Below are 16,021 nucleotides of genomic sequence, written 5' to 3'. Positions count from 1 at the left end.
GTCCACCTACAACTAAGACAAATTTAAAAGAGAAAATGCAGCTGCAGCTCTAAAGACACACAGGAGCAGAGCGAGGCTGCCTCCAGGGCTCTGACTTTGGGTCAAAGTGGGACAGGGATGTGTACAGACAGCAGGGGTCACGCAGGCCGCGGCTGGCGCCCGCCATCCCTGCTCCTTGTGGACTTGTCCAGCTCGTCCCCTCTTCTCCCCACCGGCTCTTCTCGTTCCTGGAACCTCCCAGCAACAGGCCTTCTCTCTGTCTGTCCCCGAGACCCATTCGCCTGCATTTATTCCCTCCTCCGTGTCAGGAGCAAGCGTCAGACTTCAGAGTGCCGCTGATCCCTGCTTCTTGTGGAATCTCGTGGCTTACGAGGCTCCCTGGACGCTCCCTGGATGCTCCACCGGGATGTCCTTGGGTCAGAGACGAAAGGTCAACTCCTCAACTGTTCCCAAAACACACTAGAAGCCGAGCCAGTCCTCCTTCCCACAGCAGGAGACGCAGTAGTGAAGGACACACAAATGACACCAACTGAAGACAGAGTTCCAAGGTCTGAAGTCACTCTGGATGGCATGCGTTGGGGCTGAGTGCAAACTAGAACATTTCCTGAAAGCCATTTTTCTTCCAAGCATAGTTAATAATACCCCTGTGACATCCAGTGCCTTGTCATTCCTTTCTCACAAAAGTAGACGGCAGAAGTGTCTCAATGCTAGACTTTTCCCTCTTATATTTGGTTTCTGTTTAACTGAAAATGTGCTATACCTCATTCTCTTGTGCAGTTGAACAAACCTGTCCAAATCAGACTCGCAACACATCACGGGAGGGAGGCTCCTAATCGGAAGTAGAAGCAGCAGCCTGCCAGGGCAACGCAGGACAGACAGGCCAGGGCAACGCAGGACAGACAGGCCGAGAGAAGCGGAGGTGGAACCGGGAGAGAGCCGGCACCAGATGGAATGCCCCTTACCTTTCAGTGATGCGGGGGGCGACAGGTTTTTCAGTCTGACACCACTGACCAGGTTACAGACTTCTTCACTTCCCTCCTCATTTCTAAGAAAAAACCCTTTTAATTCCTCCGTTGGCTTAACAAAATTCTCTGTGGGGAGATCAGAAGGAAAGGAAGCCAAGAGTTAATGTCCTGTCTGTAAAGTCTGGCTTTCCCATAGGCTCTGAGGTGGACCTTGTGTGAGCAAGAGAGGGGCAACGCCTCACCAGATATTCTGGGATACCTGGTTTTAAAAAACTGATTTATGAAAATTGAAATTTACTCAAAATGGTTTTGTTCTCCCCCGACAACTCCCACCCCAGAACAATAAATGGCACCAATATTGGTGTCTTCCCTAGTATGCACAGTTTGGTAAGAATGGAGTTCTCGGGGACTTAGGATCCCTCCCAGCACACACAGTGACCTACATTAGTATGCACACTTGCATCCCCATGCTCAGGCACAGGCACACCCTGAGGGAGACCCAGCTCTGACTGGGGCATGACTGCAGCCAGAGATTAAAAAAAAAAGGTCTGGAAAGTGACCTTGCCGAGTAACTGGGTCTCGGGGTACCCCAACATGCACCGCCTGCTCCTCCCCGTGGTTCTCCCACACTTGGCAGATTGGAGACACTGTGGTGGGGAGGGGAAGACACCAGTGCAAGGCCCAGGCCGCATCTCCTGCAGAGGTGAGTCCCACGCCCACAGCAAGACAACCAAGTCATGAAAGAGGGCCCCGTGAGTGGCAGAAACAGCAAGTGGCAGACGATCTGACTCTTCAGTGTGCATGTGGACTTTAAATGCATTGTCTCCTGCAAGGGCTGAAACATGAATGCTGCATGCGCGCAGCCCTTGAGGTGCTTAAGAGCTACGGGTCACATAGGCAAGTGGTAACACCAGGAAGAGTGACTAAGAACTGAAGAGCAAAGACTAAGCCAGGTACTGAGGAGCACACTTGTATTCCCAGCAACCTGAGAGGCTGAGGCAGGAGGATCACAGACTTGAGGCCAGCCTCAGCGATTTAGCTAGACTCTCAGCAACTGAATGAGACCCTGTTTCAAAACAGAAGAATAAAAAAAGGCTGAGGATGTGGCTCAGTGGTAAAGTATCCGTGGGTTCAATCCCAGTGCCCTTCCCTCCCCCGAAAAAAGGCAAAAAAAAAAAAAAAAGCCAGCAGAAGAGTGATGGTGGATAGGAGTAGGTAAGTGGGGGTAGAGCCACCGGAAAGCAAATGCTAAGCCCTGTGCCATTAACTCAGCTGGGAAACGGGGTGGCGAAAGGACAGTGCATTAAGTTTACAAGTGTTACCCCAGGGGGTCCCTGGGAGAGCCAACGCACACCTGGCAATATACAGCACCTGGGATTAAGAGTGAGACTAGGGCTGGAGATCACACACGCGCACACACACACGCACACGCACACACAAGTACACATCAAATCCAGCAAAATATGAATAAATGGAAACATGCGGGGGGGGGGGAGAAAGCAGGAGTGAGGGTGAAGCCCGGGACCCCCGCAGGAGGGTTTGCCCAGGAGAGGGAAGGGGCCCAGGAGGAGGGTGTGATGGGGAAGCCCAGGGAGGGGAGCACCTGAGAAGAGGCCAGCGCGTCGGTGTGGGAGGCGAAGGGGACAGCAGCCGTGCTGCCCTGGGCTGCTCATAGTCTCCCCGCGCTCTGCCTCGCTCCATCCACGGTTACCCAGGGAGCCTCCAGGCACAAGGCACCCTTCCAGGATGGGGGACTCTGGAGTTTACAAGGCTCCTGCCTCACGTGGGGACGTACAGGCCATAGCTAACAAGTTAACAGGACGCCTCATGGTGTGACTCAGTCCTGTAAACGGGAGGAGAGAGCGAGCGTTGGGCGCCTTGTACCCAGGGCCACCTGCTCCGTGCTGGGTTCCTGCACAGAGAGGTGCTTCGGGAAGGTGTGAACACATGCTGCACAGCCCGCGCCCTCTGCTCCCAGACACCTCACTCTGTGTTTCCTGAGAACAGCGACACCTTTACAGAACTCAGTACACTTACAGCCTTTGGAAAAGGTGACACAGACCTGCAGTCGTCTGTCCACCTGCCAGTTTGTCAACTAACCCCACAGTGTCTTTTAACATCTCTTTGTCTTCCAAAAAGAGATCCAGTCTCGGATCATGTATTCATTTCAGATTTTTAACTGAAGTGAAATTCATGGAACCTACAACTAACCATCTTCAAAGGGTACACTTCAGGGCACTTGGCGCCATCACGATGTGCTGGCGCCCACCATCCCTGCTCCTTGTGGACTTGTCCAGCTCGTCCCCTCTTCTCCCCACCAGCTCTTCTCGTTCCTGGAACCTCCCAGCAACAGGCCTTCTCTCTGTTTGTCCCCGAGATCCATTCGCATGCATTTATTCCCTCCTCCGTGTCAGGAGCAAGTGTCAGAGTTCAGAGTACCGCTGACCCCTGCTTCTCGTGGAATCTCATGGCTTTCAAGGCTCCCTGGACGCTCCCTGGACGCTCCACCGGGATGTCCTTGGGTCAGAGACGAAAGGTCAGCTCCTCAACTGTTCCCAAAACACAAGCTCCCTGGTCTCACAGAAGACGCCGAGAAGTTTTAAAGGGGGGAAACACTTGACTGATTTAATCTTTTAAACTTTTATTAGTGCATGTTAATCATACAGGATGCTGGGATTCACTGCGGTGTGTTCGTGCGTGCCCATCTCATACTTTGATCATTCTCGTCCTCTCTCCCCGTCCCCTCCTCTTCTCTATAATGTCTCCCTCTTACTCTCTCGCCGCTCCCCTTCCCCCACTCCACACAGAGGGAGCACAGGACACGGGTTCTTCTATCTGGTAGGTCGCACTGACTTACTCAGAGATTGCTGCTCTCCAGTCCTAACCATTTTCCTGCAAATGACGATTGTCCTCTATGATACTCCAGTGTATGTATCTGCCACATTCTCTCCATCGGTGACAGACATCTAGTCTGATTTCACGACTTGGCTACTGTGATCTGTACCTTGATAAACATGGGTGCAGGTGTCTTTGGAGTATGCTGACCTCAATCCCTTTGAGTAACGACCCGGGATCGTATGGTAGTCCTGATTTTAGATTTTTGAGAAATGTTTGTCCTGATTTCCATAGTGGCTGTACCAGTTTACACTCCCACCAGCAGTGTGTAACAGCTCCTGTGTTCCCCTACATCTTCAACAGCATTTATTGTTATGTGCCACTAAATTCAGCCCCAGAGGAAGAATCTGACCCTGCAGACTGAGTGGTGACCGAGTGGTTCAAGCCGTCAAATCACCATCGCTCCTTGAGAGTCACAAAAATGAAAGATCCCCTTCCAGGGAGACAGGCGAGCTCTCTCCCTCTTCTCCTGCCACATAAAACTCAAACACAAGAAGACACCCAGGAAGAGGGGGAGCAGACCAGCTGGGGACCTGGGGACCCAGGGAACATCGTGGCGGAGAGCTCCTGGGTTTCTTCTGCCTCACACCTACCAGACTGGGAGCTGCAGAATCTGGCAGCTCAGAAAAGCCTCAAAGCGAGAGGAGCTTCAGGCTACTCTCCAAACTGTATACTCAGCCTGCTCTCTGGCCCCTCCTCCTCTGGGCAACGAGATTGTTTTCCAGAGTTTCCAGCTGGCCTGGGTCCTGCCATCCCTCACTGCAGGCCCTGTGCGCAGCCTCCCTGAGCTAGCACTTCACCCGGGCGCCGCCGAGCTCTTTAGGTCTGACCCTGGTGGCTTTCCTGGCTGTCCCAGGTGTGCGCTAGCTTAGTTCAGGGGTCTGGCCTCTTTGTCCTCTTACAGTTTGGGTGTCAGATCCAAGGTTTTCTCCCCCCTCAAGCCCTCTGACCCTGCAGGAAGCAGCCTGTGGAAGGCCCATTTTCAACACTTTCTCCACGTAAGGACAGTGACAGAAGACGACTGAGTGCCCGGCGTTGTGGTGCACGCCTGTCATGCCAGCAACTCAGGAGCCCGAGGCAGGAGATGGTGAGCTGAGGCAGCCTGGGCAACTTAGTGAGACCCTGCCTCAAAACAAAAAGCAAAGGGGCTGGAGATGTCGCTCAGTGGCCGAGCACCCCGGGCTCAACCCAGTGCTGAAACAAGAGAAAGAGTCCGCGAGACTTACTGAACAGGTTGTTCCAGGTCACCTTGGTCTTCTCCTCAGGCTCCATTTGCTGGAAAACGAGCACCTGGTGGCGGTCCAGGTTCTTCAGCAGCTCCTCGCAGTAGTAGGGGATCCCGCAGCTGCCCTCCACCACGTACCTGCCGTCAAGACAAGGCGGCGGCTCACACTGCAGAGCGTCTGCGGTCACTGGAGACGACCCCCTTCCCATTCTCCATGTGCTCCAGTTTGCTCTCGAGTTTCAGGGGTTGCTTTCATCTTGTTCTCTTTCTTTCTCTTTTTAAATTACATAAAACATTTTTATCTCCCCAAAGTTAAAACTAAATAAAAGGTACATCCTCAGTCTTGCTTCTCTTCCTTAGATACAGGTAACAATTGGATGCATTTTTGGTTTATCCTTCCAATACTTTTTCTAAAATATATGAACAAAAGTGTGCATGGGTGTACACACACACACACACACACACACACACACACCTATTCCACTTTTCTGAATAAAGGCATAGCACCAATCATGCATCCTGCTCCTCCCTGCCGATCACAGGTCTCCCTCCCTTCTGTTTACTGCCCTACAGTCCTCCGGGATTCATGCATCCTAGTGTACTGGACTTAGCTCCCCTTGGAGATGGACACTGGATAGCTTCCAGTCTCGTATTAATACAAATAGAGTTTGATAGAAACTTTGTACATATGTTACTTCATATTTGTGTCAACACATCTTTGAGATAGTCTCCTAGAACTGGGATTGCTGGATCAAAAGGAAAATGCAGATATGCAGAGAGAGAGCGGGGAGGGGGAGAGAGAGAGTCCAATGCCTGACTGGAGTTATTCTATTTTGAGCACTGAGGACTGACCCTTAGGGTGCTCTATCACCTGAGCTGCATCCCCAGCCCTTTTCTTTTTGTTTCAGGATAGGGTTGGAGTTATTTTAAATGACCCCTTGTCCAAGCCATCTTCCTTCCAGGAGCAAGGCAACATCGTTAGAAAGAACAAAAGCAGAGAACAGGAGGGTTGTCAGCAGCCAGCCCAGGAGAGACGCTGTTGTCTGGGTGGGACAGCACCTGCCTGCAATTCCAGCTACTGGACAGAGAGAAGCAGCTTAGCGAGACCGTCTCTAAAGGAAACAGAAAGGGCCGGGATGCAGCTCAGTGTTGGAGTGCTTGGCTGGCGTACTCGAGACCCTGGGTTCCATCCTGAGAGAGAACCAGTGCGTGCTGTTAGGGGCTCATCTCAAGGTCCCAGTGGAGGCACACTGAGCAGCTCAGAGAGTCAGCCTGGACAGCTGCCACAGACAGACACACACCTGCCAGCCACGGGGGACGTGGTGGGTGGCAGGCCACAGCCTGCCTTTCCCACCACCTTCTGTGACTGTTATCATGGGTAGACCACAACAGGTAGACCCAAGTCCAGCTTGGTGCATGGGAAACACCCGCTGAGCAGGGTGTGGAGCCACAGGAAGAGGTGAGCAGCACCGCCCCACCAGGCACAGCATGCGGCCCCTCTAAAGGCAGGGCCAGTAAAACACTGGACAGGCATTTGCAGACACATCCTGGAGCATCTGATGACCTGCGGGCGGCAGAAAGCATGACTTACGTCTCCAGCTCTTTGGGGATGCTGCGCACGTTGAGGTCCAGGCAGAGCTTGTTGCGGATGTCGCTGGGCTGCAAGGGCCCCAGGGTGATGTAAGTGGTGTTCCTGTTCTTCATGATGGCACTGGCTGCCGCACAGGGAAGGCCCACGAAGGGCGACAGGGACATGATGATAAAGATGGGGACCGTCCGGATGAGCTTCTCCATGAAGGTCCAGGAGGCCACGTCCACAAACTGAGCCTCATCGATGATGAAAATGATTCTTTCCTCCTTCACTGTCTGGACAAGGTGACAAAAGAGAAAGAAAAATGCTGCAGGACTTCAGGGCTTTGTGCTCTGTGGCAGGCGGCGCCTCCGTGGAGTCTGAGGGTCCGTGACGGTGAAGGGAAAGAACCAAGCCGAATCTTTGTCTTTTCAATAGCTCTGCATTAATCTGAATTTCAACAACTTACAATTCATATCAGTTACGACCAGTGGACTCTTATTTGGGCAAACCTGGGTATGATGATGATGGGACGGAAGGAAGTCAGGCAGGCAGGAGAGGCAAGCCCCAGGAGTGGGCTTGAGGGACTCCTGAGTCTATTTAAATTCTGAATTGATGCTGAGCTCAAGGCTGGAAGACTGGAAGAGAGGGAAGCACTTTGGGTCCAGCTTTCACGTACTTCCAAATGTTTCCTGGAGCCAGAGCCCCTTGGGCGGGTGGCCAGTGGCTGACACACAGGTGCTCTTACCTGTTCCAAGATCTTCATGAACAGTGCTTCCAACTGCTTCTGCTTTCTCAAAGTGCTCATCCTGGAAATCTCCCGAGAAATAGGGAACTGTATGAAAAATTATGAGAACACTGAGTGCAGGAAACAGCGAAGGAACTTCCAGCTATGTGACCCTGGGCGAACCACTGAGCTGCTTGTGCCTCGAGGGAGACCCTCCTTGGATGTCCTTCTGTCCTTTCAGCCCTGATTGCCTGTCCTTGAGCTAAGGGAAGACGAGAACACACCCAGTGTCTGCGTGGGCAGTCAGTTGTGGGAGAAAGTGACCTGTGCTCAGGCTGGAGAGGAAAGAAAAACACCCAACAGGTGGCCATGAGCCAGGCGCACTGGCACACACCTGTGATCCCAGCCACTCAGGAGGCTGAGGCAGGAGGATCAGAAGTTCAAGGCCAACCTGGGCAACTTGGTGAGACCCAGTCTCAAAATAAAATGTAGAGATTTTTTTTTTTTTTAAAGAGAGAGTGAGAGACACAGAGAGAGAGAGAATTTTTAATATTTATTTTTTAGTTCTCGGCGGACACAACATCTTTGTTGGTATGTGGTGCTGAGGATCGAACCCGGGCCGCACGCATGCAAGGCGAGCGCGCTACCGCTTGAGCCACATCCCCAGCCCAAAATGTAGAGATTTTAAAAGAGGCCAGTGAGGTAGCTTTGTGGCAGAGCACCCCTGGGTTCAAGTTCCAGTACCACACACAAACAAACCAACAAAACCGGGGGCCATTTGGGACATCTTGAGTGTAGTATTTCCAGATACCTCCAGAAAGTCTTCTGAAGGTGGATGTAGGGGCTGGGATGTGGCTCGAGGTAGAGCTGTGCATACACAGTATGTGCAAAGCCCTGGCTTCAACCCTTAGGACCTTGGTACTGTTAAGAAAAGAGTATGGTGGATTTTCAGGAAGGATTGGGAGTTACTTCCTCACCACCTGGTGCTCTAGCGAGACAAGGGTAATAAAGCCAAGGAGATGTCAATCACGAAGGCTCAAGGAGCGGCTGTGCTTGCCCTGTGGCCCTTCCCGCAGAGCCCAGTCCTAGCGGGTACCTGGACGTGGAAGATGTCGTTGAGGAGACAGTGGAACTTCTCGTCCAGCAGCCTCCTGACTCTGCTTTGAAGGTTGGTCTGCCGCTCCTTGTAGTGTCTGCAAGTGTCCAGACCCAGCACGTTGGCCATGAGTATCTGGACGGTGTAAAAGTTCTGAGGGAAGCTGATCTTAGTCAACGCGATAGCAATGGTTCTGTTCATGAGAAACCAAGAGTCAGAAGAGAGTTTGGCTCACGGTTTTCAGAAACACCGAAGTGACGAGGAGCCCTGACTCTGGTTCGGCCGCGACGACAGACTCTCCAAGCTCCGTGGCAGCGGCCGCTTTCTGCTGCCGACGTTCCTCTTCCACTGTGCACCCAGCTCCCGCCACCTGGCCTGGCTGTCCCTGCCCCTGCCCCATGGATCTGACAGAGGCGCCCCTCAGGAGCCTGAGGGAGCTGGCTGGTTGCCCACTGGGCTGAAGGTGTTGCTCCGTGGAGGAGCGCTTATCTCCGCACAGGGCCCTGGCCTGAGCCCAGTCCTGGGAGGGGTGGCCGACCCCACTGGATCACGCAGACCAGGAGCTGTTCATGGTTCCCACTGCCTAAAGGCCTGCGTCCACGCTCCCTTCTGTGACGCGAGACTTCCCGAGGTCTCACCGTCAGCCCTGCTCTCTGCCTAGTGACCTTCCTTCACTGCCAGCAAGCGGATGCATCCTCGCCACCTTTGCTGAGGTCACCCGTGCATCCTGAGTGTCCCTGGTGTTGCTGGTGGCCCCACGTGGCCCCTCATGGCTGTTCATCTGTTAGTCCTCTTAGGCTGCTCCTGGAGACCCTCCTTGCTGCCCAAGGCTGGGTCACATTCCCTTTTCCCTGAGGGCAGGGATCAGGTATTGCTCGGGATCATTGACCTGTCCCCCCAAGTCCTTGTGCTGAAGTCGTGGCCCCAGGGATTGCTCATTTGAGAACAGGAAGGTTAGAGAGGGATTAGTTAAGATGAGACCTTATTAGAGATGGCTGGGTCCCCAAACCACCTTGTCTGGTGTCCTTATGAAAAGGGGAAGTTTGGACACAGAGACTACAGGGGAGGCTGCCACGTGCAGACCAACGCAGACGTCTGGGTGACGCTTCCACAAGCCAAATAGCATCAGACGGGGCGGCAAACTGCCAGAAGCCAGGAGAAAGGCCTGGGAGAGGTCTTCTTCCTCGACCCAGGAGGGAGCAGCTCAGCTGCTGCCTGGACCCTTGGCTGGGCCCCCAGAACTGTGAGACCGGCTTCCCTGTTGTCAAGCCGCCCCGTCTGCGGTTCTCTGGTGACCTGCACAGCCCTCAGTGGTCCCGGATCCTGTGGGACTTGGTACGTGCCTACGTGAAGGAACGCCTCCCCCCTGCTGTGGATCAGCCCTGGCAGCGGGCAGGGTTTTGAAACGGGCTTTTCTCAGGCCTGACATTGAGGAGTGATAGAAATACAGGGGTCAGCAAGTAGTTTCCCCTTCACCCCTTAGAGGGAAAAGCTGTGTGAGACACCATAGTCATCCTTGTGGCCATCATTACTGTCACTTCTGCAAGGGGCCAGGCAGACTGTCCCAGAAAGGGCCTTCCACACTCGACACATGAAGATAGAGGAACAGTGTAAGATATATTATGTTGGCCTCGCCTTCCGGAGCAAGTCCCCAGGACCGTCACTGTTCCACTAACAGGGTGACAAACGTGTGTGTGTTCTGCTGGCGAAATCTAGCCCTGATCACAATGTCTATGCTCGTGGTCCTCAACCTGTGGGCATGTTGGGATTATTTAGGAAGTTTAAAATACCCAAGCCCCTCCTGGCTTCAAATCAGGATTTCCAGCAACCAGACCAGAAAGATTCTCTTTTCCTTAGTTCAAAATATTTATCAGGGCTGGGGATGTGGCTGGGTGGTAGAGCACTTCCCTAGCATGCATGAAGCCCTGGGTAAAATTCTCAGCACCACCAAAACAAAAAGAATTAATCTTGTTAATTCATCATCAAATTTGGCACAGGGTCATATGACCCCAAAATACTCATCATCATCTATTTGGTGCAGGGTCATATCTCCCCAAAACTACAGAAATGCCAAGTAAATGGAGCTGCTCTAAGCGGGCAGGACCTCTGACAAGGAGAGAGAATTCCCAGGACTCACCTGTGGTTCTCACCTTGAGCCAGGTACTCGATTTCCATAAGTATCTGGCTTTTTCCATATCCAAATAATCCTTCGTACATTAGGATTCGGCTGCAGTTAGACATCAAGAATTCCTTCATGGTACGCATAAAGTATCTGATCTCTTTATCACGCCCTATTGTTTTTATTTATTTTTTTTAAAAAAGAGGAGCAAAATCAGCAACACAAAGAAGTCCAGATATTTTAAAAAAGCACAGAGGGACACCCCTTCCAAGACTATCCTAGGAATTTACATGGCATGGTTCAGACTTTACTGAGGCCCTGCAAACTTTTAAAAATCTTTCTCGAGAATTTTCCAGTTAACAAGGTGATTTTTCAGTTGTATTTTAGTACCACAGTTGTAAAAGAAAGTTGATTTTTTTTTCCTGTGCTTGGGATGGAACCCCAGAGCCTCTTGCACGCTAGGCAAGAGCTTTGGAACTGAGCTACAAGCCAGCCCCCAGTAACAGTATTATTTTAAACTAATCATAATTCCATTTAATCTGCTCATACTAAATGGAATTAAACCAAGTCTATTAATACTAAAGCTTGCTTTTTCTTTGTACATCACACTAGTAGTAAACTATAGATTTATTGAGATTAGAGCTCTAATGCTGAACAAATATAGAGAAAACAGTCTTATTTCCAATTCTGTGATGAAGGAAATCTTCCCTCATAAATGCAAACCGCGTTGTCTCAGGGCCGCTAAGAAGCGTCATTAGGGTTAAGAAGTCCAATTCACCTCCAGAAGTCATACACATTATTATCACCATAAGGGCAACCTAAATTATTTTTAAAAGTAAAAATTTTTTTTCCTGATTATAAAACTAACACTTGCTCACTGTGGAAAATATGGGAAACTCAGGAGAAGGAAAAAAGAGCAAAATAAAAATCACCTTGGGTTCCAACCCTGTCACTGTTATTTTTCTTGTGTTTTTAAATACAAGCTCAGCTCACAGCCCTTGAAACTTGGGTGGTAGGAGAGAGGCAAAAGGACCATGATTTCAAAACATGGAGCATTTCTGTCAAGAGACTGAGGGACAAGATGGGTGCTGGGGAGCACCTGTAATCCCAGCAGCTTGGGAGGCTAACGCAGGACCATGTTCGTGAGGTCCTAAGCAACGTAGCAAGACCCTGTCTCTAAATAAAAAATTTAAAAGCCTGGAGATGGGGCTGGGGATGTGGCTCAAGTGGTAGCGTGCTCGCCTGGCACGCGTGTGGCCCAGGTTCGATCCTCAGCACCACATACCAACAAAGATGTTGTGTCCACTGAAAACTAAAAAATAAATTTTAAAATTCTCTCTCTAAAAAAAAAAAAAAAAGCCTGGAGATGTGGCTCAGTGGGTAAGTGCCCCTGGGTTCAGTCCCCAGCACCAATCAAGACAAACAGAAGAAATACTTGGGGACTAAGGGCCAACTATCACTTCTTTGTGGGACAGAAGATTGTGGAGGACCCATCTGTAATTCATGGATAAAGACTCAGATATTATCTAATATCTGTGGGAAACCAGGACCATTAATCCAAGCGTAGACATTTTAGGAAAAGCAGCTGTGTGCTTTACTTGGTAATGTAAGTATCTGGATATAGATTAGCAAGAACCACTCTGCACACCGTATGGCTATGTGTGTGTGTGTGTGTGTGTGTGTGTGTGGTTCTGAGGACGGAACCGAGGGGTTCTCTACCACTGAGATCATTCCTAGCTCTCTTTATTTTTTTTTTTATTTTGAGACAGGGTCTCGTTAAGTTGCTAAGGACCTCACTAACTTGCCAAGACTGGCCTCAAACTTGCAATCCTCCTGCCTCAGCCTCCCTAGTTGCTGGGATTATAGATAAAAACCACATCTGGCTCATCTATCTATCTATATCTATCTATCTATCTATGTATTTATAATGCTTTATTTATTTATCTTTATATATATTTTAAAAGACACAGGTTCTTGCTGTGTTGTCCAGGCTGGCCCTGCACACCTGGACTCAAGCCATCCTCCCATCCTCTTGCCTCAGCCTCCCAAGAAACTGGGAGCCCAGGCACACGCCAACACACTAGGCTTATGTAACATTTTTAAATAGGTGTAAGTAATCCTGGTGTTAGAAGTCCGTGGGGAAGGAAGTGGGAGAGCGCGTGTGAGTGTCCCTGGAGTATTGCTACTTGTCTCTTTCTTGGCTTGGAGTATGGTTCTATTTTCATTTTGTGATAATAAGCTGCAGGCTCTTATGGATACACTATTCTGGATGTCCTGTGGTTTTGGGCTGGGTGTCAGTCAGTGGTGGAGTGCTTGTCTAGCATGCACAAGGCCTTGGCTTCGTCCCCAGCCCTGCAAAAAAAAAAAAAAAGTTTTTTTTTTCAAGTCAAGTCTTACTACCTACCCAGCAAAGGGTAGCCCTCATTTCTGTTGCAGATGAGGTATGCCATCCCAAACATGCTGAAGGAAAGAAAAGAGGTCAGATTTAAGATGGGGAAGATGAGGGCCAGAGCGCCTGGCTCTAGTCCCCAGGAGTCTCCCTTTCCATCTCCAGCAAGAGTCTGTCCCTGAATCCAGGGACCCTGGGCCGCAGGAGGGGAGAGGAGCTCCACTTGGTGATAGAGGCCCACAGTCCTGCGCATGCTCAATGAATGTCTGCTGCATCTGCTCTGGTAGCAGGGTCCTGGGCAGACCAGACATCCAACAGGGACCCCAGAGTCCTGGCCCTGGGAGAGGCCACCCACACTCACACTTTCTCATTCAGGCCCAAGCACTGATAGACGGGCCCAGAATCGCCAACACCTTTCATGGCTTTCTTTGGAAGCTCTTTAAAAAAGTAGGCTGGTAGGTTGCTGCCGTTGTAGGTGACAGAGTCACAGGTCACGATTCCCGGGTAGTACATCATCATCCTGGCGGCTATGTTGACTTTTTGACCAATGACTACAACAGGAAGGAGAGAGTCAAAGAGCAGGGGAAAAAAACAGCCCTTGAACTGAATGTCATTTGAGGGTCATCCCAAGGCATTCACCTGTCACCTCCCTTGCCACTCATGAGTGACACAAGCATTTGGCCTTCTAGTATCCAGTCAGTCAACAGCTACAAACTCATGGCCCACATGGAACTCACTTAGCCAGCAGCGAAGCGATTCCTCACTTGGGAGGCCCAGAGGACACTGTTGGGTGGGGGGACCAGGGACACGGGGAGGCTCTGCAAGCTGGGTGCCAGGCCTGACCGCCTCCCCATGGGCTCTGGTTGGCCTCTGCCACCGTGGGAAGAGCACGCAATGGGACTGAACTAAACCAGGCACAGACACGTGTGCACTTTGTGGACCTGAGTCGGTGGCTTCTGAAGTCAACGGGGTTGGAAGCGGGGTGCGTGGAGGACGCGCAGAGGGAAACCTTGAGCGGGGACGCCCTGTAGTGCCTCTAACTACCACGCACAGGTACTTGGGCTTCGGCTTCCTGTCCACCAGACGGGATGACACTATTACTATCTCAGAGAGTGGATCGTGGAGATTAATGAGTCAGGGACGGGGCCGCAGCTCGGTGGTAGGGGTCTTGCCTGCCACAAGCAAGGCCCTGGATTTGATCCCCAGCACCAAAAAAAAAAAAAAAAAAGAGCTAATATATGCTCACATCTTTGGGTGGTGCCTGGCTGCTTGTAAGCACTTATTTAATATTACTACTAAATGAGCATTAGATATTTCATTTTAACATGAACATTCCTTTCTTGTATTTTGTTTTTTTTTTTTTTTTTTTTTTTTCTGGTGCTGGGGACCAAAGACAGGGCCTCACACATGCCAGGCAAACTCAGTACTACTGAGTTACACCCCAGCCAGGTCATCTTTTATAAACCTTGTCAAATAAAAATTATAGGAGGCCATTGTTTTGGACTAAGCTCTTGCACTGGGCCCCCAGAAACCAGAGTAAAACTCAAAACAGACTCCCCCATGCTAAAGCTCCCTGTACTCCCACCAAGCTGCCATCTGGACTTGAGGGAAAATCAGGAGCAGGACACGCTCGTTCCCCAATGGGCCAGCCCCAGTGGCAAGCCGCTGAGGCTCCCCGCCTTCGTCCTTAGGCCAGAGCTGACCTGAAGCTGACCAGTCAGGCACTTCCCCATTGTCCCCTGTCCTGCCTTTCCAGGACACCACCCAGGGACCAATCTGCTTTTTGCTCTGTGTCTGCTGTCTCCCGCCTGCTCTGCCCTTCAGCACGCACTCTGTTTTACAGAATGAAGCCTTGCCCGATCCTGTATGATCTCTGAACTAGTCTGCCCTTTGACAAACTCTGTGCTGGGGAGCTTCACCTCGCCTTCAAGCCCAGATCAACAATGCCCGCGGCCCACCCTGCCCCACCCCCGCCTCTCCACTGCCCACTGAGGACTACTTGAAGGAAATCTTATGGTGTCACTTTGGACATAAGTATCTCGGGAGCTCGGGGGTGTCCAGCATTTTAGATGCCTGATTGCTGAACCTCGCGGGAGGAAGGGGAGTAGGGATCTCAGCTACTTGTCCCTCCTCTTCCGTGAAGGTGGTGTTATTTTCAGAAATGCCAATAGTCATCATTTTAAGAAGGGGTCCTGACCTATTCCAAGAGCGAGGGCATGATTACAAAAGCCCCACTCCATGGGTAGGGCCACCGGCTCCTCCCTCCAGCGCCTTGTCCCACACAGAGCTCTCAGGGACAGCGCTCCTGCTGGGCTCCCTGCTGCTCCGCCCAGGGCCAGCGCTCGGGCTGCGGGGGCTCACCCGTGTACTCGTGCCTCACGGTGTGCCCCACGATGCCACAGAAGACGACCCCACTGGCAACGCCGATGGACACGGTGCTGGCGTGGTGGGGGAGGGGTAGATAATGAGCACTTCCAGAATGACAGGAGCAAAGAGGCCTGGGAGGGGGATGGTGAAGGGGGACCCAGCGGTGGCTCTCCCAGGCGGGATCCGTGTAGGGCAACTGCACCTGGCCTGGAGAGGAGCAGGAGGGACGAGGCCCAGAAATGGGCCCTGAATTCTTTTCCTCCTCCTTCTCGGTCCTGGGCCCCACCCCCATATCTTTTTTGTGTGTGGTGCTAGGGATTGAACCCAGGGCCTGGTGCCTGCGGGGCAGCACTCCACCAACTGGGCTGTATTCCCAGCACCCCCATATATTTTCAAAGGGTCAGGGCCCCCAGGTGGGGTCAGGGTCAACACTCACTGGATCTTGTGGACCTGAGAGCAGAAGTCGAATATATCCACAGCACTCTCCAAGGCGTGGGAGAACTCGTCAGGGGCCTTCTCCCCCGGGAAGCCAAAGACGCAGAGGAAGGAGCAGCCCTGCGGGGGAGTCAACGAGGCCAGTGGCACTGGACTCCCAGCCCTGGAGCCACTTCCAGTCTCTAGTGGGACTTCCTCTAGTGCCCGTCCCTTTGGGCACCCCCTCCTGTCTG

At 51.7% G+C, this 16,021-nt stretch overlaps 1 protein-coding gene across 1 annotated transcript in view; it reads right to left on the bottom strand.

Moving 5' to 3' along the window:
• Nucleotides 1–16,021, bottom strand: part of ADCY10 (adenylate cyclase 10) — a 57,447-nt gene that overhangs the window by 27,444 nt on the left and 13,982 nt on the right. Inside the window, exons 10-19 of the mRNA XM_081297524.1 lie at nucleotides 15,790–15,908; nucleotides 15,348–15,424; nucleotides 13,348–13,537; nucleotides 13,002–13,057; nucleotides 10,616–10,769; nucleotides 8,479–8,671; nucleotides 7,404–7,490; nucleotides 6,677–6,951; nucleotides 5,087–5,223; nucleotides 963–1,091 (exon numbers count right to left, since the gene is read on the bottom strand). Coding sequence (XP_081153650.1) covers nucleotides 963–1,091; nucleotides 5,087–5,223; nucleotides 6,677–6,951; nucleotides 7,404–7,490; nucleotides 8,479–8,671; nucleotides 10,616–10,769; nucleotides 13,002–13,057; nucleotides 13,348–13,537; nucleotides 15,348–15,424; nucleotides 15,790–15,908 — 1,417 coding nt within the window. The remainder of the gene's footprint in view (nucleotides 1–962; nucleotides 1,092–5,086; nucleotides 5,224–6,676; nucleotides 6,952–7,403; nucleotides 7,491–8,478; nucleotides 8,672–10,615; nucleotides 10,770–13,001; nucleotides 13,058–13,347; nucleotides 13,538–15,347; nucleotides 15,425–15,789; nucleotides 15,909–16,021) is intronic.

This window comes from Spermophilus citellus (genome assembly GCF_964194105.1).
Source record: "Spermophilus citellus genome assembly, chromosome: 6".
NCBI lineage: Eukaryota > Metazoa > Chordata > Mammalia > Rodentia > Sciuridae > Spermophilus > Spermophilus citellus.
This window is presented reverse-complemented; position numbering and strand designations above follow the sequence as displayed.